General features: G+C 35.8%; 1 protein-coding gene across 2 annotated transcripts; it reads right to left on the bottom strand.

Annotated features, from left to right (window-relative positions):
• Window positions 1-1170: 1170 nt before the first annotated feature.
• On the bottom strand, window positions 1171-24533 carry LOC131601487 (exocyst complex component SEC6). 2 transcript variants are annotated; one of them, XM_058873317.1, is made up of 25 exons: window positions 24102-24533; window positions 23324-23362; window positions 22351-22439; window positions 22134-22224; window positions 21642-21731; window positions 20697-20776; window positions 20082-20174; window positions 18278-18304; window positions 18029-18136; window positions 11142-11277; window positions 10956-11000; window positions 9897-9952; window positions 9102-9210; window positions 8341-8481; window positions 8063-8242; window positions 7101-7184; window positions 6913-6999; window positions 5917-5961; window positions 5115-5193; window positions 4584-4653; window positions 2336-2423; window positions 2123-2212; window positions 1917-2033; window positions 1661-1723; window positions 1171-1549 (listed from the first exon to the last, which is right to left on the bottom strand). In XM_058873317.1, the coding sequence occupies exons 1-25, from the start codon at window positions 24231-24233 to the stop codon at window positions 1418-1420; spliced, it is 2271 nt and encodes a 756-aa protein (XP_058729300.1). In that variant the 5' UTR covers window positions 24234-24533; the 3' UTR covers window positions 1171-1417. The 2 variants fall into 2 exon arrangements, with proteins under 2 accessions (XP_058729300.1, XP_058729301.1); XM_058873318.1 differs by lacking the exons at window positions 23324-23362; window positions 24102-24533 and having other exon boundaries at window positions 22304-22443.
• Window positions 24534-26293: the final 1760 nt, after the last annotated feature.

Here is a 26293-nt window from a genome sequence, read left to right as displayed (position 1 = left end):
GTCTTCTCACCCTTGATCAGATGAATCAAAATTAAAATTTGTGGGAGGAGTTATGTGGAAGGCTTGGTCAATTGCAAAAACGTGAATCGACTCAACTGAAGTAGTTATACTCGAACTCAGTATAAGGTATTTGTTGAAAGTTTGATCAATTAAGAAAACGGATTTGTTAGTTTGGTCCATTAAGAAAATGGATGAGAACAACACATTTATTGAAAAAATAATGTTAAATTATTTTTCAACTTCGAGTGCTACAAAAATAATGCATCACCTAGGCCCAAAACCGACCCAACCATACGGCAACTTCCTCCACGAATAACAAACTTTCGCTGGCGCCTCGCAAAGCATATTCTGCCCACGAGAGCTAACAATAGAGTCAATCAAATAAAATATTAAGTTGGATACTTAGATACAATTCTTTTAGTGTAGGTTGTAATATTTTTCAATAAAAATATGATAAATGTATAATTTCCTCTTACACATATAAAAAAAATTTCTATTTTTATTTCTTAAAGGATGTTAAAGTACATTTGTATAGCATAAATCACACCTAAAAAATTATAGGTAAGTTTTTCCCAAATATTAGTTCAAAGGGCCATACTCACAAAGATATTTGATGTTAAATTCAAAATAAAATATGTGAAAACTGAGAAAGACAAAAGAGAGAATAAATTAACTTCTTTTACCTTTTTGTTTCCATTTCTGGTGAGCCATTTCTCCTTCTATTTGTGTGCTATGGCTGTAGTTAAGGATGAATAATTACTCTTTTCATCCGTTTTCCATTTCTTATGGGTAATTTGAAAACATAAGGTTTAAAAGAAAAGAAAAATTAATCTGAGACCAATTAAAGAAATAAACAAAATCAATTGAACCTTATTTTGCATGGTGAATAATTGAAAGTTATTCAGGTTTTTTTAAAATTATAGAACCATCAGAGATGAAAAACAGTGAACAATGGAAGAATGATAAGGGGTTAACCCAAAATTGTGTATTCCCTTTATCTATAGTTAAAGATAATATTTTAAAAAATAAAAAATATGTTTATGATAAATATTATATATTATTCTAAACAAAATCACTATCTCAAAATATTAAATGTTTCTTTTTTAATAATGTCCTTCCTTCGAAAACTTAGTAAAAATAGCAATGTGGAGGACATTAATTTTGAGATGATTCGGAAGAATCGGCAACCCATTTATATATAAGAGTGATAAAAATATGTTGGGAGCTTTTAAATAAACATATACAAACTGAGGAAATGTAGCTATAAGATCAAATGACATTTCGAGTAGCATCCAAAAAAACTTAGGCTAGTCTAACAAGTTTATTTCAAACACCTCTTGTTTGTTCAAACATACTTATAAGCTAGCTCAATAACTAAAAGTAATTTATTGATCTTATCAGTGAAGGAATGGTGAGATCAAGTGAGTTTACGCCAAAGTCCACCCTTTGAAGCAGTTAAGCACTTCACCCGGGGGAAAACAAAACCTGTCTTTGGAGGTCTTCCATCAATAAGAGAATTTTCATATATGTCTTTGCACTCTTGTATGACCTGATAAACAAGAATAAAAGTGATAGTTCCAAATTCAATAACCTAGCTTTTTTTTTTGGAAAAGAGCTTTCAGTTCATGATCAAGCAAAATGAACTCTAAATTTTATTTACCTCCTTGGCATCCTTTCGAGGAATTCCTTCTCGTAGACCGACAAGTTTCTCAACAACTTCAGGCTGCAGTGACATCAAAACACAGTCATCAACCAGGTCAACTCAAAGTACATATAAGGAAATGTTTTCGAAGTACTATTTCTATAATTGCTTTTCGAAGTCAGTATTTCATTTCTATTGCATAAAGAACTAAAATGTCAATTTACAAAGTATTGAATTAAATAAATTATTTAAATCATATTGGGCATAGTCTTACCGGGCAGTCAGGTTGATGTTCGAGTATATTTGTATAGATGAGTGTGAAGGTATCGAGGCTCTCTGCTGAAGCAAGTTCCCTCAAGTCGCTAAGTACACTCACTCTGTTTTCAACTTTCTAATCCAGGATTTTGAGGAAAATAGAGTAAGAAACTTGGAAGCTGATAACGACAACAACAGTGACAGAATGTCTAAAAGAGAACTTACAGAAACACTGATATGTTCCCTAAAAAAGTCCATGATGACCTCCTCATCTAGCCTCATCCGTTCAATAGTTTCCTCCTTGATGTAGTTTTTCTGCAATTAAAATTACAAGGGAGACATTCAATTAAGTCAAATGAACAGGAAGCTTTTATGGAAGAATATATGCATAATTTTGCCTAAAATAAGAACTGGCTGTTTATTTATTGAAAGCATAACCTGTGTTAAAAGACGGTCAACATAAACAACAACTGTTTCCTCTAGGCAAGCTTCAACAAACCTCCTAAAAGACCTTTCTTCAATGTACCTTAAATATAAGGGAAGTTAAAACTATTAATTTTTCATAATAATCAAAAGAGGAGGGATCAAATTACATCAAAAGATTTGCACACATTTTCAACCCTCAATGTTAATTGCATTTGCCTATAATATGCTAACTTTAATGTGACTCTGGAAAAATACAGTTTCCCTCTTTTCGAGCTGGCTGAAATTTTTGTTTCCTCACTCAAACTTCGTGATTACACCACAATCATATTTCTTTTTATTTGATCTAAATCCCATAATCATATTTTTCTTAGACCATAGAGCTTGGTTTCATCCTCTGCAACCTAGCTTTCCCCTATTCTGCTGAAGAGTTCCTAATTTTGAGAATGTAATAATAGTTGTATTCAAAAATTATTTTACTGAACCCACTTCTTTGGGACAACTGGTTTCCATCTCCTTGTGGTGACATCCTTTCTTTCAATGTCTTTTCAACTTTTACAATCGCCATTGTCGTCATCCGCCTCTTTTCTGATGGCTTTTCTACAAAGCAACCCCACCATCTGTGAAGCACGGGTACTCCGTTTTAGATAAAGTACCGGTACCGGGTACGTACCGGGTACCGGTACACGTACGGTACGCGTACAGTACGCACCGAAGCCGTACCGATTTTATTTTATTTTATTTTGCTTTGGTACACCAACCGGTACACATTTGGTACACGTACCCAAACTTTTTTTTAATTTTTTTTTGTTTTAAATTTTTTTGGATAACATAATTTAGGCTTAAGTAAAAATTAGGTTATTTATTTATTTTATTTATAAATAAAAAATTGAAAGAAAAATTAAGAAATAGGTTCATTGAAAAGAAATTGGAGCACATATGGATTCATTCTCTCACTGAACCTGAACTAGAAGCTGCATTCATTGTACAAGAAAATATTGAAATTCAACCATGATTTTATGATTTATTAATACTTATTTAAGCAAACTATTTTTTAATTTTATTATTTTATCGTTATTTAAATAATATAATTACTTAGTTATTTTTATAATTGTATTTTTAAAGCATTATACTAACGTACCCGTACCTTAGTTTTTCTAAAAATGCCGTACCCCGTACCAGTACCCGTACCGGGTACTGGGTACGTACCGGTACCTATGCAACGCAGCCCACCATGATGATCGCCTCCTCCAGATTAGTCGTCCCCAAAAGCTCACTGCCAACAATCTCCCCGTGCACCTCCACACACAACTTCAAGTTTCAGCATACAAATCCTATATCAATCAGTATGGCCACATTTCGGACACTCTTCGCGACCAAGTGGCTTCCTCTTTCAATTGCAACCCCAACCAACCAATACAACTGCTCCGTCGTAGCAGGCATTGTTTCAAGAACAGTTGCATTGCTCTTAGCATTCTGGTTGTTGTTGCTTGCATACAAGGGACTTTGGTTTAAGTTTTCACACATGTTCCATCCCCTTTTTTAGCTGCATCTTCATCTTACGAATATTTTTTGGGATTATGAATCTTTGCTGTTTCTGCTTCTGCATTCTGCATTGGCTTTATCTTTGGTGTTTGTCATGCAAATGCAACTATTTGCTCACTAATTATTTGCCACAAAATTTCTCTCAGGCTGATGATAATTCAAGTTACCTCTGGAAGTGTTAGAATATGTGAAATATCTTAGAATTTTTGAGATTATGTTAGAGTATCTTAGTTTATCACTTAGGATTAGTTTCTAATATTAGAGTATCTTAGTTGATCCACTATAAAATATATTAGGGTTTTAGAGTCTTTTGAATTAAGTTACAATCTAGTTCTTATACCAGTTTTCTGTTCTTTAGTCTGTTTTTGTATAGATTTAGAATAGAATATTCCATAACATATTCCATAAATATCCTGCAGTATACTTATGTAATCATTACAGTTAGTTGTGTAATTTCACATATAATAGAACTTTTGTAGTTCTATTTAGTCACACGGTTTACCTAAATGTCTCTCGTTCTAATCAATTCTAAATGATGTAAGAGCTCCTAAGATCTCAGAAGCCCCTCAATGTTAAATCAGTGAATGGAAACAAGATCTTGAGGAATTGAGGTTCACACATAAATGTGATTGATGATAGAGTAAAACAACTGACAGAATATGACCCGTGTGGAAGAACATAGCAAAACCAAATTACTGAGATAAGAAATTATACTCACATTTTTACATCAGTAAAATAATCGCCAAATGTTGCAACCAAGTATTCAGTAACCTGCCCCTCGCTCCATTCTGATATATGCAAAGCAAGTGAAAAAAATTACTGAGATAAGAAAATCCACCCATTCTTATAAAATTTAGTAAAATAATCGTCAAATCCACCCGCTCTTATAATGTGTCAAATATAAAGAACGTGTTTGATTAGATATAAAAGAAAACAATAAATTTACTGTTCTTAAGTCGAACATTAGCAATAGAACAGGGTAATGCTGGATAGCAAGGTACAATGAATCAAAATACCCAATTACTTAGCTGAAACCATAAGGAACTAGAAACAATAATCAAAATTTATCTTGTAACAATAGTGCATAGCCTATTATATTGTAATGCTTCCGGAAATGCATTTTTTTATTAAAGTAGATTATAGCGCAAGAATAGAGTTCGACAATAAGGATATATCCTCATCCTTGAAAAAACTATTAGCCTAAACACACATAGGAAGGAAGCCAGGTGATGGTGAAAATTTGATGTACCTTTATGGTATAGTTTGACCAGCAACTCCTGGACACCGGGATCTTCAAATATTACACTTACTGTTTGATGCACAGCTTCCTATCACCAATAAGAATATTCAAATTACCAGAATACAATCTTTTACAAAGTTTTCGCAACGTATATTAATCAAAAAGATAAATGCAATGAACAAACATAATCCTAATATGAATCGGAAGTAACATATTCTCTAAACAAAATATACACATGGTGGTCAGTGAACGAACTGACATATGAGCATAACAGACAGACATGCTAGTAGTTTCCAGCACAAGAGACCGTCAATTAGTTTATTTTAGATCCATACTTTTTGTTACCCTTTTTGGAGAGTGAATCCATGAACCATGTTCAGATATGATAAAAAGAATATGGGAATAATTGAGCAAATATTGGATTGACTGTCTGATTAACAACAATGGAAAAAAAAAAATGGTCACCGGGAAAATAGAACACATTAACAAATCAATTAGCCTGTCAGAGGTTGTTAACATGTAACAATTAGCTTCCTAAAGATCTAAATAAGTTGGTATGGAAGGTAACGGTGACCTTTAAATGAGGGAGAGAACTAATAAATATCAAAAAATCTAAAGTAAGTCAAGTTTAAATTTCTTTTCAAGCATCTATGCTACAATTTAGTCAAACTTTGTAGGCAACATACAACTTACAGTGTAGCAAAAATCTAATCTTATCTAATCTATCTAAGGAAACTATGGCAAAACATATCAAGTAATAAATTAATTACAGTCAACAAGTAAAGATATAGAAAGTTGCACTCTTTCATACCTTAGCAACTTCGAGAAACCCCTTACAAGTATCTTCAAAATTAACCTGCACAGAAACACAAAATGTATGTAAAATCAATAAAAAGAATGGTTTAGTGAAATTGCAGGGGACTGATGTTCCCTTACTACAAGGATCACAAGGAGCTGATGGACAACACAAGTCTCGAACAGTGAATGACAGAACCCAACTAATAAGGCAGAGCAGTGGGCCCAAAGTTGGGATAGTCTATTCTAGGGAAAAATAAATAAGAAAGTATTGATTTTATAATCTGTTTCTATGAAGTATAATTTTATCTGTTAGTAAGTTATTATAAGTTTCTGAATTCTGATTATCCAAGATGTTTGTTATTCCTGTTTATTTTATTAGTACTCCTAAGAGAGAGAATAGGGAACTTGAGTGAAGAGATAGAGTTGAATTTATGTGTTCATTGCAAATGAATTGCTATACTATACATTTGATGACATCAGCTATATATAGTTGTGCTTATCCTACACCAGCTGAGTTGGTTACCACACTCATACTTAACATTTTACACACCAGCTAACTACAACAAGCCTTAACTTGTTGGCTGACTGTGCTTATATCCATATTTCCACAAGAAGGGCCGGTTAAGCCTGGTTCCATTTTTTTCAATCATTGGATATTAAATTTATTATTTTTAGATGGTTTTCAATATACACCTCATAATTTCTTCCTTCTTCCATCACCACCACCCTTTCTTTCTTAACCCCCACCCCTGATGCCCCTCGCCTCCACCACTATTCATGCCCCTCCAACCCGCCGCCCTGACCCGTCCACCTCTCACCCTTGCCCCCTCCATCTGAGTCCTAGCCATGAAAATTCAGGATTTTGTTTCAACTTCACTACCATTGTGGTTTCAACAATAGAATTATGTGAGTGTCACTTAAATGAAATAAGAAAATAAATAAAATGTCAACAAAGCAATGTTTACAAAAGTAGTGAAACGAGGAAAAACAACAAACCAAAACTCCTAACCTGCTCTGCATAGTTCTGTGGAAGAGCTTCTATGGTGCTATTACTTAGCTCCATTGCAAGATCATAGCAGCGCAAATTATTGTTTATCTAAATAAAACATTAAATTGATGCTATATCAACAGAAAGTATCATTTGGAAACAATCGTGTTAAAATTAAAAGCCTAACATTAATTAAAAAATGCACTAACCATAGCACATAAAGGTTCCAGACCAATTTCAGAAGCTGGTTCTTGAAGTCTCTTCTTTTCAGCTGCTTGAAAATCAATCATCACCTTTAAAATAACACCCATCAAAAACAGAAATTACATAATAACTAACATAAGCACTAAACACGGCACATTGTGTTAAAGATGTTAACTAATTGTTGTACGAGAAAATTATCCTTCAAATTCTACCAGTTTACGTTGCATTTACCAAGATCATAATAGTTTACAACGCAAAAACTTATGATGCACATCAGTTACTCTTAGAATTTGAAGTTACGGCCAAACTAATCCAACAAAACCAGCTCGTGAGGTCAGGATTTCCCAAGCATTATACGCATTACAGACATTATCTTGATAGAGTACATCCAAGTCATACTGAGTTCTCTAGTTAGAGAACCAGAAAATTAATATACATCTAATTCAGTTTTTAGATTCTCAATAGCTCTGAAACTCTATTTTTCTGGGAGATTAAGGTCTAAACCTCCTCCTTTCAATCCAGCACAGTATAGGTAGTATACCGCTGTAGTGGGGGAAGAAGAATTGGTCGAATAGCTGACCCCATTAGTGGACACAGTTGTAGCGGATTTCAAAAACGTCAACTCACGCCCATGCTCAATGGTCCTAGTTTGGACGGTGCGATCAGCCTGACAACAGATCTAGGATTGATTCTAATACCATCTTAGAATTCAGGTTTAGGCCTAACTCAACCCCAATGAGCCAACTTGCAAGTGAGAACTGTTCAAGCATTATAAGCACTACAAATGTCGAATCTCTATGTTATCTAGGAAAAAACCAACCCACTAAACAGAACACTAAAGGAGTTGTACTTGTACCGTTGCAAAGAAGATAAAAGAAAGTGGCCCAATAAAAGAGCGCGGAGGTGGCAGCAAATAAGGGCAGATTTTCCAACTGTAACACTACATCTATATCTTATCTGACATTACCTGAATGGTTGCCAAGGAAATCCGGTATAACATGACATCAGTGCTATTATCTCGGACAATTTGAACTTGCTCTCCAAGTATCCTGAATAGATCAACAGCAGCTGGGGTGTATAACTTCCCATCTTCAGTTTTCTTTGGGGGCTGTGTTTTATCTGCTTCCAGAATATTCAAGTACCATTTCTAGAAAACAAGAACAAAGCTTAATGAGATAAAGAAACCATCCAACAAACATCATAAATTACCAAAGAAAAAGGAATAAACAAGAAAGCCCAGATTACCCTTGTTGTAGCTTGCATTCGCTCAACATAGGAATTCATAAGAGGATCCATTGCACCACTCTCAGAGCAAACTTGGGCCAAAGACTCGTCAACACCAAGGCCAATCAGGTTATCTTGGTATTCAACCACCCAACCAGTTACCTACTTGAGACAAAAAAAAAAGAAATATTTTCACATAAAAGTTCAGGAGGAGAAAAAGAAAATAGAGGTGAAAAGAGAAATGGTTACAGTGGAATCTACGTGTAGCAAGGAATTATACCGAAGTACAGTAATGAAATAGAAAAGGTAAAGCACACTATAATACAATGACAAATGTATTAAAGAAATGGTAGATTCAGACCAAAGATGGTATTGTAAGGAAAGAAGGATATAAACGGAACAGTAAGGGGAAATGAAGCAGTTATTTTGATCAGTTAAAATTTTAAAGGTAGTTAGTTAGAGGGAGTAAGGAGAATTATTAATAGGAGGAAGTAAAGTTGTAGAAGGAAACCCTTTGTTAGTAAGAAACCCGTGGGGGGAGATATCTTATGTCTTTGTTCATTTTCAGCCAACAAATATTTTCTTTTTCTTATTTCTATTCAGTTCCGAATACATGACAGTATCACACCATTGTATGTAATATGAATGAATTGGAAAGCTAGTAAATTGTTCCCAAATGCTAAGAAAAAGCATGGTTGGATCACCATTATATAAGGAGAAGATGACATTTCAAGCATGTGAGGAATAGTAAATTGTACATAAATAAAACTACAGTGAAATACCTTTAATATCTCGATATTTGTTAATCCATTGGCCTTGTCACTAAGCAACCTTAGCATCTGAATAAACCTCTCAGTATACAGATTTACCATTAGTTGAAATATTTCATATCTGCCCGAATTGAAAAAACTGAATTAGAATAAACACAATATGTACATAAAGAAGCCTCATACAAGCAAAAGATTCCTTAGATTAAGTGAAATGTATTCAGACAGAATCAAGAGAGCTGCAAAAAAAAGTAGAAGACCTCTAGGAGCTATCTACAAGTACTTGTTGCCTAAGTTCACTGGTTGATGAATTGATTTTTCTTTTGGGTCTATTTCTCTAAATATGGGTCTCTTTTTTATCACATGACGTAAACCTAGATTCCAATTTTAGGGGGAGAGTAAAAAAGGAAAGTGGCTTTTGCTTAACCAACCAATTAGCAACTTGTAGTTCATGAATCGGATATGAATTATACAAGTATTCTATTAGAATTCAATTATTAGCATAGCAGTCTAAGATTAGTTTATGACAGAGTACGTAATAAAATAGTCTTTATCTATGGTAGCATCTCTCCTCTATTTTCCCTTTCTCTCCACTCTCTCTCTTTAAAGCACTATTGTATATTAACAAAATTTGCTGACCCACAAATATAATAATATAAAACTATTCATTATACACAACAAATATCACACCTAAAAAGAAAAGAAATTATACAAGGAAGCAAACCAAATCGCATAGCGAGATTATTAATTAGCACTAGGTAGAAATCCTGTCAAGAAGCAGAGAAGAGTATAAAGGTAGTAAATTCAAACCTTGGAGGAAAGCAGGGGGCAACATAGTCATAGATATCTCCAAGTTCCTCCCCAATCTGTATACCACAAAAGTAACAAGATTGCAGCAGTAATCAGTAACAGGGAACAAAACTGGATCTCATTTGCAGGAGGCAAAAATGGTAAAATTTAACAATTTACCGAAACGTTTTCATTGTAAATAAACATGAGATCTAGAGAAGAACTGTATAATGAGTAATGAATTTGTAACATTAACCGGTTAGTATAATGGACTACAGTACTTCAAAGAATGGAGGGAGGGAGGAAGGGGGAGGAGAGGGCGACGTAAATTTTGATGTATTACAAAAGAAAATAAATGATAGAATATAATTTTCTGCAGTATAACGTTTCAACTCTTAAATGCAATTATATTATGATTTTGGCATTTTATTTGCATGACTAACATCTTCAAACAGGCTCTGAAATCTGGACGAGATATAGCTTTAAAACTAATAAAGGTGGGGGTACCAATGCCCTATTCCTCTGAGAACAAAAAAGGTGATTCACTCCCAAATATATAACTTTAATTGGATTTATTTTGTAGTGAGTCAGTAATTTTATTTATTTCCTTTGTAGTTACGGCATTAATAGGAGGGTTATTTATTTTACCCGGATTCTTAGGACAAGATTGATCTTCAAAATCGACTCTGTATTTTTATTTATTCATTCTCACTGTACGGTTATCATTAAGACAATCCTACTCTTCTGTTTTTTGGTACAAAGTTAATCCCATTCTATGACAGCACTATAGCACTATTGCATGATGGCTATGTATGGCTACATGTGCATTGTGGATTGTTTAATTATGAATGTCACTAATTTGGGTAATTTTATAATTTGAAGGATAGTAGCCATGTTGCCTAACTACCATTCCACAAAAGCATTTTTGGGTATACAAATATTAGCTTGCATGATGATCCATCTATCTAAAGAAGAAAACAACAAACAACTGATATAGGCTGGGAGAAAGGAATAAAATTAAAAAGTCACTGAAGAAAATGTAAACATCTCAGAAGATTAAATTCAATCAGTCTAACATACCACTCGAGCTTCCTCTAATGCTGCTTTCAGGTCCTCAACCACAAGCTGATACATAAATGAAAATGAAATAAATTGCTTATGATGTAATGAAGAGTTATGGAGGTGTGTTTGAGACAATCAGAGTGTGTGCATTTTTTGAAGCATGAGAACTGGAGAAGGTGTAGACCAGCAAGACTTAGTGATTACCTCATTTAGAAGTTTGTTAAATCTTCCTTCAACAGTCTTCCTAATTTGCTCGTAACACTTATCCTTATAGCCTTTCCCCTGAACCTTCAATTTTTGTTGTGTTAAATTTTTCGAAGACATCCCGCTTGTAGATTTTCTGTGATTCATTAGCATTAACAAAATTAAGTAATGATAGAGGGGGAAAGGAGGGAATTTTCCTCTTTCCAGAACACTTCCGTATGGGGGTAAAAAAAATAAACAGATTAGTTTTATCGATAACATTGTATTGGAAAATGATCCTTGAATTTTCACTCATTTTTTATCCGATACCAGAATGACCCTAAGAAGACAATATTAGTGTTACGAAATATCCACAATAAAACTCCAGAGAACAAGACAACCAGCAATGATCAGAGAGTCAGATAGGAAAGGAAAGAGAAAGCCAGCACTGAAAAGGTGGAGTTAAAAAACCTAAGTGCTGGATTTAACCTGACTCAACTATGACAACTGTGACAGAGAAGATGTCAAAGAAAACAACAACACTGCAACCATAGAAATTGCCAAGAGATATGGCCTACATACTGCTTATAAACTTGGGCAGCTCACGTCTTACAAGCTAGTTTTCTGATGTAAAGTTAAGATTTAAACCAAATTCTAAGATAGTATCAAAGTATGTCCTATATCTGTTTTTATGTTGTTTGAGCTTCAGTAGCTCTGGGCGTGTGGAAAAGTTCCACATCATTCTACAGATATGGCCTAAATAGAGAGCTTAGAAGGATTGAGAAATTCTCCCCTAAATCGCAGATTTTGTGGTATTCGACTAGGCTTTCAGCCTAAGCTGTTCTGTGTAGCAGTACCTTTCAATTGGCCGGCTTCTAAGGTGTAATTGGATGTGAATAATGTTTTCTTGAATGGGTTTTTTGATGAAGTGTATATGGAGTATCCTCAAGGGTTTGAAGCAGATACATAACAGCCTAGTTTGTAGATTGCATAAGGCTTTCTATGAGCTTTAACTGGCTCTGAGGGCAATAAATGTCACCCATCTATGTTCATTTGTTGGAAATAGAAAAAATACATAGTATGTTTTCCATTAAAAAGAGCATTTAAGTTTTAGGTTCATGTATATTTAGATTCATGCATTTAGGAAGTTGGACTATTATTTATTTCTCCTTGTAAACATAATATGTAATTAATTATATAGTGTATAAATATTATGGATGCTGAGTGCTTTACTCACTCAAGCACATTCAGAACACTCTGATTTCTATTTTTCACATGGCATCAGAGCTCCTAATCTAGGGGACTCTACTTCCGCTAATATCAGTATTTAGAAATCTGACCGGGCATTTTTATGCTGTCAGAACCCTTAAATCTTGACTGGGCAACACGTGCTGTCAAGTTTTTTCAATTAAACGCTATCTATACTTTTCCGGCAGCCGTCCGTAGTGTTTCATACAGTTTTCTGCAGCCGTTGGTACAACTCTGCACATTTTTCAGCCGCTGTTTACACCGTTCCAGCTGCTGTTTACACCGTTCCAGCCGCTGTCTACACCGTTCCAGCTGCTGTCTACACCGTTCCAGCCGCTGTCTGCACCGTTCCAGCCGCTGTCTGCACAGTTCCAGCAACTGTCTGCAAGTTCCAGCCACTGTTTGCAAGTTCCAGCCACTGTTTGCAAGTTCCAGCCGCTGTCCCTGCATTTTCTGGTATGGAAAAATCATCAAGTAATTGTAGTGTGGCGTATTCTGGTAAGCTTCCACTCTCATTTGGATTTCATGTCTCAGAAACACCTTCTCATTTATTTTGGATATTAGATTCAGGAGCTACAGACCACATGACACCCTCTTCAAAACAGTTCTCCACATATTCCCCTTGTCCCAGTAATAAAAAAATTTCTACTGCTGATGGTACTCTTGTAACTGTAGCTGGCTTTGGAGATATTCAAATAAATCATTCTATAACCTTAAAAAGGGTTCTCCATGTTCCGAAGCTATCCATGAACCTTGTCTCCATACAAAAACTTACAAATGATTTATCCTGTAGTGTGACTTTTTTTAATGATTGTTGTATATTTTAGGATAAGGACTCGGGAAAGACGATTGGACGTGCTAGAGAAAGGAATGGCCTTTACTATCTTGAAGAACGAGGTCACTGTACAAGTGTCCACTTGTCTCACTCATTTATGTCAGAGTCAATACTCTCCAAAAAGGAAAAAATCTTTCTTTTTCATTGTCGATTAGGTCATCCTTCTTTTGGAGTCATTAAAGTTTTGTTTCCGTCTTTATTCAATAAGGTAGATATTGAAAGTCTTCATTGTGATGTGTGCGAGTTTGCTAAACATAAGCGTCTACCATTTCATTAAACAACAAAAGAAGTCTTTCCCCTTTCTATCTTGTTCATTCAGATGTTTGGGGTCCCTCTACTAATCCAAATGTAACAGGTGCTAGGTGGTTTGTGACTTTTATAGATGATTGTACCCGGGTTACTTGGGTATTTTTACTCCAAAACAAGTCTGACGTCAGTACTGTTTTTCCAAAGTTTTTCTACATGATTAAAAATCAATTTGGAGTAAACATTAAAAGACTTAGGTCTGATAATGGAAAAGAGTACTTCAATCATGTTCTTACTTCTTTCTGTCAAAAAGAGGGAGTTGTCCATGAGTCTTCTTGTGTTAAAACACCACAACAAAATGGAATCGCAGAAAGAAAAAATGGGCATCTATTAGACCAAACCCGAGCACTATTGTTTCATAAAAATGTTCCCAAATATTTATGGGGGGAGGCCGTTCTCACTAGCACATATCTTATTAATCGATTACCCTCTAGAGTATTAGGGTTCAAGAGTCCTATGGATGTTCTTTCTTCCTTCTATCCAAATTTGTCAACAAGTAGTAATCTCAAACCTCGAATCTTTGGGTGTGTCTCATTTGTCCATGTGCATAGTCAAGACAGGAAAAAACTCGATCCTAGAGCCCTAAGATGTGTTTTTGTCGGTTATTCCTCTACTCAAAAGGGATATAAGTGTTTTCATCCTCCATCTAAAAGATTCTTTGTGTCGCGGGATGTAACCTTCCATGAAGAGGAACCGTACTTCACTCAACCTTATCTTCAGGGGGAGAGTTTTAAGGAAGATAAGCTTGAAAGTCTTGATCTTTCTGGTCTCGAGTCAAATACACTCAATTTGTCTAGTATTAAGTCAAATACATCTGGTCATGACTCAAATACACTCAATCTCCCTGGTCTCGAGTCAAATCCACCTAATTCTTCCAGTTTCGAGTCAAATAGACCCGATCTTTCTGGTCTTGAGTTAAACACACTTGTACCAAACCCATTTGAGCCTGAAGAACTGGGAGTTGAGTCAAATCAATCAAATATACCAGTAGTTGAATGTGAACCTGATGTGGATGTGAGATATGGAAAGAATCTGGTTTACATGAGAAAGTCAAAGGCCGTTCCTGAATCGACACAAGTTCAAGAGTCTTACTCGACTCCTTCAAATGAGGTAATTAATTCTTCTGAATTGCAGGATAAAATTATGACCCAAACAACAGATGATGACCTAGACCTTCCAATTGCTATTAGGAAAGGTACCAGAAAATGCACCAAACAACCTTTATATCCCCTTTCAAACTATCTTTCTTTTAAAAAATTCTCACCTACCCATAGAGCCTTCCTTACAAACCTTAACGCTACTTCCATACCTACTAATGTTTCTGAGGCATTGTCTGATGAAAAATGGAAGCAAGCCATGAATATTGAGATGGACGCACTGAAGAAGAATGGAACGTGGGAGATAGTGACTTTACCAGAAGGAAAGAGGCCAGTTGGATGCAAATGGGTGTACACGGTAAAATATAAGGCTGATGGATCAATCGAAAGATATAAAGCCAGGTTGGTTGCCAAAGGGTTTACACAAACCTATGGAATTGACTACTCAGAGACATTTGCACCGGTTGCAAAGATGAATACAGTGAGAGTAATTTTGTCACTTGCTGCCAATTATGGTTGGAATTTACAACAATTTGATGTGAAGAATGCTTTCCTACATGGGGAACTTGAGGAGGAGATTTATATGCAGGTACCACCAGGGTATGAAAAAAATGTGTCTGACAATACAGTTTGCAGGTTGAAAAAGGCGTTATATGGCCTAAAGCAATCACCTCGAGCATGGTTTGGAAGATTCACTAAGGTTATGACATCCTTGGGGTACAAGCAAAGTCAAGGGGATCACACCTTGTTCATCAAACACTCGCCACAAGGGGGAGTAACAGTTTTGTTAGTATATGTGGATGACATTATAATGACTGGAGATGATTGGAAGGAGCAACATATCTTGAGTCATTGTTTGGCTAAGGAGTTTGAAATAAAAGCTCTTGGAAAGCTGAAGTACTTCTTGGGAATCGAGGTGGCACATTCCCGAAAAGGCATTTTTATATCACAACAAAAATACATTACAGATTTACTCAAAGAGACAGGAAAAACAGCGTGTAAACCAGCGAGCGTTCCTATGGATCCAAATCTTAAATTGGGTAATACAGAAGAAGATGTTGCAGTAGATAAAGAAATGTATCAACGTCTAGTTGGGAGATTAATTTACTTGTCTCACACTAGACCTGATATTGCATATGCTGTAAGTATGGTTAGTCAGTTCATGCACTGTCCTAAAGAGATCCATTTACAAGCAGTTCATAGAATCCTGCAGTATCTCAAGGGAACTCCAGGAAGAGGAATTTTGTTCAAAAGAAATGGAAATACAACACTTGAGGCCTACACTGATGCAGACTATGCAGGATCAATTGTTGATAGAAGATCCACTACAGGGTATTGCACCTTTCTTGGAGGAAATCTTGTGACTTGGAGGAGTAAGAAGCAAAATGTAGTAGCACGTTCTAGTGCTGAAGCTGAATTTCGAGCCATGGCACAAGGCATTTGTGAATTACTTTGGCTTAAAATTATTTTAGAAGATTTGAAAATCAAATGGGAAGGACCCATGAAGCTCTACTGTGATAATAAGTCAGCTATCAGTATAGCACATAATCCAGTTCAACATGATCGAACTAAGCATATTGAGGTTGATAGACACTTCATTAAGGAGAAGCTTGACAGTGGGCTGATTTGCACCCCATATGTGTCCTCACATGGGCAACTTGCGGATATTCTCACTAAAGGATTGAGTTGCTCAAATTTTGAACGAATTATATCCAAGCTGGGAATGGAGAATACTTATTCACCAGCTTGAGGGGGAGTGTTGGAAATAGAAAAAACACATAGTATGTTTTCCATTAAAAAGAGCATTTAAGTTTTAGGTTCATGTATATTTAGATTCATGCATTTAGGAAGTTGGACTATTATTTATTTCTCCTTGTAAACATAATATGTAATTAATTATATAGTGTATAAATATTATGGATGCTGAGTGCTTTACTCACTCAAGCACATTCAGAACACTCTGATTTCTATTTTTCACATCATTTACTTTGAATCTTTTTATATTGTTTGCAGACTTGTATATATTGATATAATTCTGACAGACAACTCTATTCAGCTCATTCGGCGTTTTATCCACCCAATGGCACTTGAATTTTTCTCTCAGGCAAATTGGAGAACTTGACTACTTTATCAGTATTAAGGTTAAGGATGACAAGGATGCCTCTCTACTGCTTACTCAGTCCAAATGCATTTGCGACTTGCTAGAAAGATCTAACAAGAGGCCAAAAGTATCCATTCTCCAATGGTTGGAGGTTGCAAATAGCCTATACAGGGAGCAGACCACTACTCAGAGCTACTAACACGAGATCTGAAATCACTTTTGTTGTCAACAAAGTATGCCAGTTCATGACTTCATGTCCCATCTCCAGCCAGCATCTACATTTCCTCTGCTATTAACAGCTTTTTCTGATGCTGAGCGGACATCTGACCCTAATGACAGGTGCAAACTTAAGAATCATGCATATACTTTGATGCAGACACAGTCTCTTTGTGGGCCAAAAAACAAACATATTTTGCCGGATCAAGTACCGAAGCTCAGTACCACAGTTAGCAGCCACAACTGCAGAGAATGTATGGAGCCAAACTTTGTTGGGCAAATTGAATAGCATTGTGATTCTTTCTCGTAATCATATTTTACATGAGAGGACAAAACACAGGGCACTTGACCTTTTTTTTGTTAGAGAACAAGTTATCAACAAAAGTTTGAAGGTGCTTCGCATTCCCTCTCAAGATCAGTGTGCAGATCTACTCACTAAACAGGTTTCTTCTATAAGACTTCTGCTTGAGAGACAAGCTCAAGGTGCTTGACCTTCACTCACTTGGCCAACCACCTTGACCTAAATGGGGTATGTTAGACTACAGAGTAAGGGATATAGCAGGTAGCACATTCTATTCCTAGGCAGCAGTTAAATCCAGTTATTCAGCTGCTAACATAGCTGTCAGTAACTGAATCAGTTATTCAGATATAGCTGTAACAGAGAACCTTAAGGATAAATAAATTGCATCATTCAGAATGATCTATCAATTAAATCACTCGGTTTTCATATTCTCTGAATTAGCAGGTATCAAGAAAAGTATAAATATACATTTTGAGAAGTCCCAAGTAAAAAGATAAAATATTTTATTTATATTAACAAAAGTAATAATTATGCTTCCAATTTTAGTCTCCCAGTAATATTAATGGATCCCTGCCTTTGTTTTGGACTATAAAAGAATTCATTAGCGTATAGAAAGAAAGATGTATACAAATAGATGGTAAGGAATCCTCTTAGAAGAATGAACAACAACAAAAGTTACAGCACACTATCGAGCAAATCATGCACCAAGATGGCAGCTAAGGTTGTTGGTTTCATTATTAAAGATTTTTAAGATCGCAAAAGTATCAAGGATAATGGAACTTAATTCAAACTACTATAACATACATGGCACTTCTATGAGGATTTGTGGCTGATGCCAATGCACCATCCCCTTCAGCTTCAGCTACATCCTCTGCAACCTGTTGATCATGGATTTCTTGCATTTCAACAACCCTAGAATAGGTAAAACACAATGAAAACAAGATTACATTTAATTTAAAATTCCAATCATACAACCGATCATTTAACTAAAGATATAATGAAAGGAATGAAGAAATGGAAAAATTAAAATGCAATTGTCTACCAGCAACATACCGTAAAGCACGAACCAAAGTTTGTGGGCTGCAAACACAAGGAAAAATAAAATAAGATAAATATGATTAAAATAAAGGAGAGAATTGAGGATCATACCTCAATCACAGTATATAACGTATTCTTAACAATGCAATGCATCAAAAAGTGCTCATAGAATTTGGGCTTAAGGACTAACTCAAAATAACCGGTGAGGATTGCCGAAACCTTAAGCTACATAGGCCATATTTCTAGCCGATGTAGGAATCTCATACTCATGACTAGACATCCAAAGAGTGGATTAAAGAGAGAGGAATAACTAGATCTCAACACAATCCTTCACGGTCAGGACTACACATCTATAAGAAGGTAAAGATGTGAGTGCAATAGTTGAGACATTGGCCCAATAACTAATTTGAATAGATTCTGTTATCATTAGAATTTGGACTTAAGATCTAACTCACCTCACAAAACCAACCTGTAACCTATAAGGGGAGGGTTGCCCAAACTTTATAAAGGCTACCTAGGCCATGTCTCTTGTTGGAATTTCTGCCTTCTTTGCGGTCCGCCCCTAGCCGTCTAAAGTGGGGGCAATCTCAAATTGGGACATTTAGCTTGCCTTCATTGCATTCATTGCAGCATTCAACATCTTCATCAGTGTTGTCAAAATCGCGAGTCAACTCGCTGAATCGCACGAGTTTGCGCTTCACCCATAGATGACCGAGCAAAATCGTGATCAGAATCGCCGGAGAAGAGGATCGGCGCCGGATCGTCGTGCTGGAGCGGTGAATCGCAGGAACGGCGTGCGTTCCGATTTGAGGAGGTTCCGGGTCGGGTCACGAAACCCACTTTTTTTTTTGAGTTTGAAGGGGGCGGATTTAATCCCACATTGTTTAGAGATATGGTTTGTGTTGTATTTATAAGTGGGGGCAATCCTCACTTTACAAGTCGGTTTTGTAAGGATGAGTTAGGTCCTATTAGAGTATTCAATAGCATAGGATTGTAAAAGCAAGCCAGTCAGTTTAGACTGACACCTGGCAGTTGTAACTAGGACTACCTGCTACAGCAGGTCACAGCTTGACTCTATATAAAGCAAGTTGTGCACCATTCGTAACTAACTTTACAGATCTACAACAAAGAGTTGTAACTGAAATACAAAAGTTCATCTATCTTTTCTCTTTCTAATAGGTCCAAACCACACATTCTAAGATGGTATAAGAGCCTATCCTAGATCACTTATTGAGCTTTCAGAATCGTCCATGCTTCAGCCTCATTGAGGCCCGAGCAGGAGAGGGTATGTGTGAATTTCCGCCTTCATTGCGGTCGGCCCCTAGTCGCCTAAATTGCAGCATTTAGCTTGCCTACATTGCAGCCTCCAACACTTTCATTGTGTTGGGTTTGAAGGGGGGGATTTAGTCCCACATTGCTTAGAGATATAGCATGTGTTGTGTTTATAAGTGAGGGTAATCCTCACCTTATAAGATGGTTTTGTAGGGATGAGTTAGGTCCAACCCACGCATTCTAAGATCTCTAGTCAATATTGTATAACACATCTTCTCACACCCAAGAAAGTACAATCAAAGCATGAATAAATACAGGAGGACTAACAAAGATCTAAATAAGGGCTAAAGGAATACGATATAGATGAAATGTGTAACCTAACAAGCATCATACTCAAATGTGTGTCAAACCTAAAATCTACATAAAAATTGAAAAAACAAAACTTTTGAATCATAAATAGCACTCAATTATAAAAGTTCAAGCACTTTCGTAGTAAAACAACAAGCAACACTATTGGATGCATTCATATTCAAGACATGAAACAAACCTTTCTTTAGAAAGCTTATAGAAATTGGCAACATGATCCCATAGTGTCTTCTCAAAGTTCTCCCATGTTCTATCTACATCTTCAAAATATTCCCTAAAATAAATACAAGAATAAGATGTTAACAATAGATACCGATAGAAATTAAGTCCATAAATAGTTGTGTTTGGATGGTGCATAGTATTGTTAAAGAGTACTACATCGGACGAGATATGGCCTGGAAATATGTAAGATTGAGTTAGGTCCAACTCAAATTCTAAGATGATATCAGAGTCTATCCAAAATCCGTTGGACCACCACCTGCTATCAGGTTTCCACTATCGGACCACCCAACATTTATATCCACGCACCAAGCATAATAGTGTTGAGGGGGTTATTTTAAAAACCCCACACATCGCATAAAATATGGCCTGAAAATATGTTTATAAGTTGGGGCAATCTTCATCTTACGAATGTTTAAAAATGAAGAAACCAGTGATTAACAACACCAGTGGATCAATGCATAATTATAAATGAGGGATTGCACATATTGAAATTTCCTCCAAATTATGTAGTTGTCCCTTCCAAGATTCTCACAAAGCCCGAGAATGGGGCAACAGAACTTAAGTAGACACAAACCTCAGCCTTCCAACTTCTTCCTTGTGAGATGCTGCTGCTGCTAATGCAAACCTTCGTTTTCCATCCAAAGCTGTTAACCTCTGCAAAATAGAAAATTTAAAAGATATTATGGTAGGTCAGCTATGTTAAAAGGGCATATTTTATGAGAGTGAATAGGCTAGAGTGGGAGAGGTTATAATCAAATAAAAGAATAAATAAATTTAATTGAATGATAGAATAGAATAGAATAGAATAGAATAGAATAGAATAGAATAGAATAGAATAGAATAGAATAGAATAGAAGGGATACGAGGGAAAGATATTGAAGACATTGTTCATTGAGAGAGTGAGAGTCAATGGCCTTGAATTCTGTGTCATGCAATTCCTTAGCTCTGGCTCGCATTTAGCATATAGACCTCAGTATACAATATTATTTCTTTATCCATTATTGACATCAATTGATTGTAACATTGGTATCAAAGCTAGTACCTGAGGGAGAGTGATCTAGATTCATGATGAAGAAGAATGACAGTCGAATTGAATAGGATATGCATACAGGGTTTGAGGGCACAAGCCGAGAAAGATCTGACGGAAAGAAATAATAAAAAACCAAGTGTCCGGCAATGAAAATGTTGTGCAGGAAATTTTGCATTGGCTAGTGAAGTTACAACACATTGTCGTCAGAATCCAGTATAGATTGTTAGCAGGATTGAAAGGGGACGCGGTCAATTAAGGGTAGCAGTGAAAGATTGCCTCCAGTCATTCCAAATAATAGCTATAAGGGAGAAACAGAGGAAAGATGCTGGAGGAAAGTTGAAATACCCATCTTTATGGGCTAGAATGCATTATAATGGATATTGTATAGAAATATTCTTCTTGACACGAGAAGAAATATTTCTTCTTGACACGAGAAATATTGTTCATGATAAAATCAATATTTAGCAGTATAAGTAAGACCAGCCTAACCTCATAAGTATTGACAATTTCTTTGTCATCCGTCAAAGAATCCCGAGCCTCCGCTGCCTCGACAGAGATGGACATCATACCTTCAACATCCTATCAGAAGACCAAGAAGTCAGCAAAAAACCATAAAAGAGATGAAGTATGACCCATATAAAAGCAACTAGGTTCCTAGTTCAGACCATGTTTACTAAAATTGTGGTATCAATTCCATTCTACCAATGATAGATTAATTAAATTATGAACCTTCGACAAAATGAAAGCAACACTTTAGACAGAAACACTCAATACATAACTGCATTTAACCATAACTCAACAGGAGATAAAGTGAGAAAATAACCCATTTTGTTATAACTGTAGGTGATAAGCTCAGTCCTACAGGAAAAAACAGGGAGGGGAAGTTCTATAACATCTCTTATGACTATGAAGTAGAATGAGTGTAAGACTAGCATTCTTTTAAACAATAATTAAAGGATAAATAAAAGACAGAAAAAGCACCTTCAAGGTTGTGTTTAAGTTATTTCTTGCATTGCTAAGTATCTTTATCTGGTCATGGTTGTCAATTAATGTTTGGCATTCCTGACATAAACTGATGCACCAGGAAAATCACAGTAAGCTAAAAGAGAAAGATATTAAAAGTGTGAGTATACAAAAGAGAAAACACCCACTCTCAAAGAAGTCAAAACAGTTTCAGTCTATCTCATTTTTAACATACTTCTCAATGGAGAGAAAGTTTTCCCGGAGCTGATTTATTGTCTTCTCAGAAAAGGAGAGTGATTTCAGTCCTGCCTGTGACTGCTCAACCTGCAGTAAAGTGTTTTCAGGCAAAGCACGAAAAAGATGAGATTGTGGTGCCCGAGTTGATTAAATATAAAGTTCAGCAGAGTGTACAATGCAATTCATGCTCAGTGGCTAGAGTCTAGACTACAGACATAAAAATGAAACAGTAATCTCTCAAATACTACCAAACATGCCATATGTTGTTATTAGACCTAAATATCTGCTGTTCAAGTTTTAAGATATTTTGAATATAAACTGCCCTTCAGTTTAGGTGCAAGGCAGTTGTTGCTTGTTACCCATCATTAGGCTATGTTCACTGGTGTTTGCCATAGGAGGAGTGATTATAACAGAGCCAAGGGGTTCTTTAGAAGTTAAATTATGTCAGTCTTTTGCTCTCATAGACTGGTGAGAGCATCTTTTTTCTTTGGTATTTACCTATTCGTCAACAATATTAGTTCCTTACAGACTTATTAATTCAGAAAATCCGCCCATGACGTTATTTCTCTATGGAAACAGTTACTTGCTTTTCTACCTATAGTTCCTATTTACTGATAAAAGCTGCCAACAGTTTTGAATAAAAACAAATGTACTAAAGTTAGATAAACTTCCTCATCAGTAAGTTGATTTTGCAATTATAAAAAGCTTTTAAGTCAATTACGCACTTTTGAACAATTTGGAAACAATAGCATTTTCCAACTAAACGAGGTCAGTCAGTTACATGGTTAAATGAAACTTTTTAAAAACAAAATAAGGTATAATCCAAACATACGCAATAACTTTGCAGATGATGCACAACATTTTGCAACAACAAAAAAGTCCTAGGGTTTGCAGTTACTAAAAGGTTTAACTCTTTCAATAACATGCAACTATCCAGATAGTATTTAGTTGATCAAAAGAAAAGAATTTACCTGCTCTGCAACCATTGTACTAAGCTGTGCGTCATTGGCCTGAAAATAATCAAAAGGAAAAACACTCAGACTCAGGTAACAAAACTTTTGTATAAATTAGCTGAACAATAATATATGATCAAGAGAGATACAACAAACATAATTATCTAATCATTGTAAGTGTCATTACAGACATTCCCAACAAATAAAATTATTACATATTTGCTAGCTATAGTGCAAAATCCTCTCACTATTCAGTGTTATTGTAAATCAAAAACTAAGAATAAAATCCATCCCTTCCTTAAAACTCCAATGTATAAAACTCTCAGTTATAAGTTTTATAGATGAGCCCCTGGCTTCATCTCCTACTCTCAGATTGTAAAAAAATAGCGATTTGTACAAATTACGATATGCAGAGCTATAGTCTCTATTTGACAATGCACAACAATAGTCGAGCTTTATTCCACTAAGTAGGGTCGTGTACAACCACAATTTTCAGTCATATCATATTTCATGTATCTATCCAACTCACGAATCTCTAGGTATTTCTTAACAGTTTCAGTTTCTCAGCTAGATTTCTAGATTTTCCTCTATCTCTAGCTATTTGACAGTACTAAGCACGGACACCCCTGAATACTACGACCAAGACACTAACACAGCGACACCGGCAATAATTTTAAAAAAAAATTGAATAAATTAAACATAATTACAAGTGCGGTGTAGGTGTTGGTGCTATGTACCAATTCATTCATGTATCTTGAAATAATAGCAGTTTGCGTGAATCAAATAGATCTGATACCTGTTGGCGTGAAACGTAATCAGCTTTGATCGATGCAATTGAATGAAGAAGCTCCGGAAGAGGTAACAGCTTCGCGACCTCGCGAACAGATGCTTCCTTCGCTTCCACACCGAGATCCTCCGCCATCATCATGCTTTCACCGAAACAACCAAAACACGCGGATTAACAATTCTTCAAGGATGCGGAGAATTTTGAGTTAGTGCCGCGAAATTGAGCAGGATTTTGTGAGAATTGGACGCGAAATTGAAGTGTTTGTTGAGAGAGAGAGGAACTGCCAATGTGAAGAACAAATTGGTCAGAAATTGGTCGTGGCTGGCAACTAGCAAGGATAGACTCGTCGATGAGATGAGAGCATGGATGAATATTGATTTTTTTTTTTTTTGGTTGATTTTTTCTTATGTATCTTCTTTTTCAGTTTCAATTTTGAAGAATGTTAGTAATTTTTTTTATGAAACAGTTTAATAGCTGCTGAAATTCACCAAGGGAAATGTCGCAATTGAACCGGTTTGAACTTAGATAAGTTAATTTTAACAAAATTAAGGCTAATTATATTTATATGGTGCATAAATAAAATAATATTGGATCATACAAAACATTTTTATAACATTGGGTTTTTATAACATTTGATTATTGGATCAATATATTTACCATGGTAGTTAAAACCGAATCGGACCGGTCGGTTCAACCGGTTGGACCGCGAACCGGATCCAAGTACGGTCCTAACAGTGCTGAAAACCGCTATGCATCAGAACCGGCCAATAAACCAGAAAATCAAACTGAAACCGATAAAACCAGACAGAACCGACGGTTTGTCTAGATTTACAGGATGAACCGTATTTGCCATTTCATACTAGAAAAAGAAGAGAAAATGAAATTTCTAGAGATAAATTAGCACGAAATCAAAATAGAAATAGTTTTAATTCACATCTTCTATGTTTTTTTTTAAGATTGTTGATTTAATATCAATTTAAAATAGAGATGTAGCGATGATGATAAGAAAACCGAAGCATGAAGATAAGAGATGACGGCAGCTTGTGAGTAGATTAGTGTTGTTAACTTGATATCACTCAAACATTTTTAATAAAGAGAATGTCTTTCCTGACCCCTATCTTCTTGGTCATCTGCGGCGAAAATCTCAAAATGTCCCTAGACTTCGGAAATGCATTTCTAAAGTCACTTTTTTATGAGAAAAAATATGGTTTCGAAAATGCACTTCCAAAAACATCTTTTTTTTTTGAAAAAAAACTGATTTCGGAAACGTACTTCCGAAATAAAGTTATTTTCCAGAAAATAGGTGAATTCAGAAGTTCATCTCCGAATTCACCCCCCCCCCTTGGAAGAATTCGGAAATGTACTTCCGAAATAATGTCTGATACAGAAACCATGAAACAAACAACAACGCTTCGATTTATTATAAAACATGGAAATTACAAACATCGCCTAACATAAAATTAAAGTTACACATTGTTAAACACGGGTAAGTGAGGATGAGTCGACATTTTGATAACGTCGGCCCCCGATCTTTGAAGTTTCGCATCCAACTCGATCGGACCCTTCGAAGAAAATCGATCAAAAGTTGACCACAAAACCGCTAAATCCTCGTCGTTCTTGACTTCAAATGGGGTGAACTCAACGTCTCCCTCGTCGTTAAGCGAAGGAGAGCGGTACTCAAGCTTGACAACCTTTTGATTTTCCGAGTATTGTAAGAGAGTGTTGAGCGACGTTATCAATTTCGTGAACGGTCTGTCGCGCGAGAAGCATAATTGGAATGGCATCGGGTAGCCACTGGTGAAGTAGACAAATGCTAGGTGGGGTTAGGTTTGTGTCATTGGTGTTTTGTGGTGTGATGATGATGAATAAGATTGCGTTGTATTTATAGACTTATTGGAGTAATAATGACCCAATAAACCTTATCTTGCATTCAGTGGATGTTTCGAAAATGAACTTCCGAAATAAGTCCAAAAACAGCTATATTTCGGAAATGAACTTCCAAAATTAGCAGAAACAGAGGTGAAAAATCAGATTTTGTGCATTGCATTCTGTTTTGAGATAACCATAACAAATACACATAATAAATCAAGATAGGCACAACATAAACAATGACAACATTAAACATACTTATATTATATATGTATTGAATCGGTTTGATTTTACATGCTAAACGACAATACATACAAAAAATGACACGCACC

Source organism: Vicia villosa, linkage group LG5 (assembly GCF_029867415.1).
Source record: "Vicia villosa cultivar HV-30 ecotype Madison, WI linkage group LG5, Vvil1.0, whole genome shotgun sequence".
Taxonomy (NCBI): domain Eukaryota; kingdom Viridiplantae; phylum Streptophyta; class Magnoliopsida; order Fabales; family Fabaceae; genus Vicia; species Vicia villosa.
The sequence above is the reverse complement of the archived record's forward strand: the minus strand, read 5'-3'. Positions and strand labels throughout refer to the sequence as shown.

Coding starts and splice junctions, on each gene's coding strand:
- LOC131601487 (XM_058873317.1), bottom strand. CDS start 24,233: ATGATGATGGCGGAGGATCTCGGTGTGGAAGCGAAGGAAGCATCTGTT. Junction 21,732..22,133: donor ACTTAAACACAACCTTGAAG/GTGCTTTTTCTG, acceptor GTCTTCTGATAG/GATGTTGAAGGTATGATGTC. Junction 5,194..5,916: donor GGTTTCTCGAAGTTGCTAAG/GTATGAAAGAGT, acceptor TATTGGTGATAG/GAAGCTGTGCATCAAACAGT.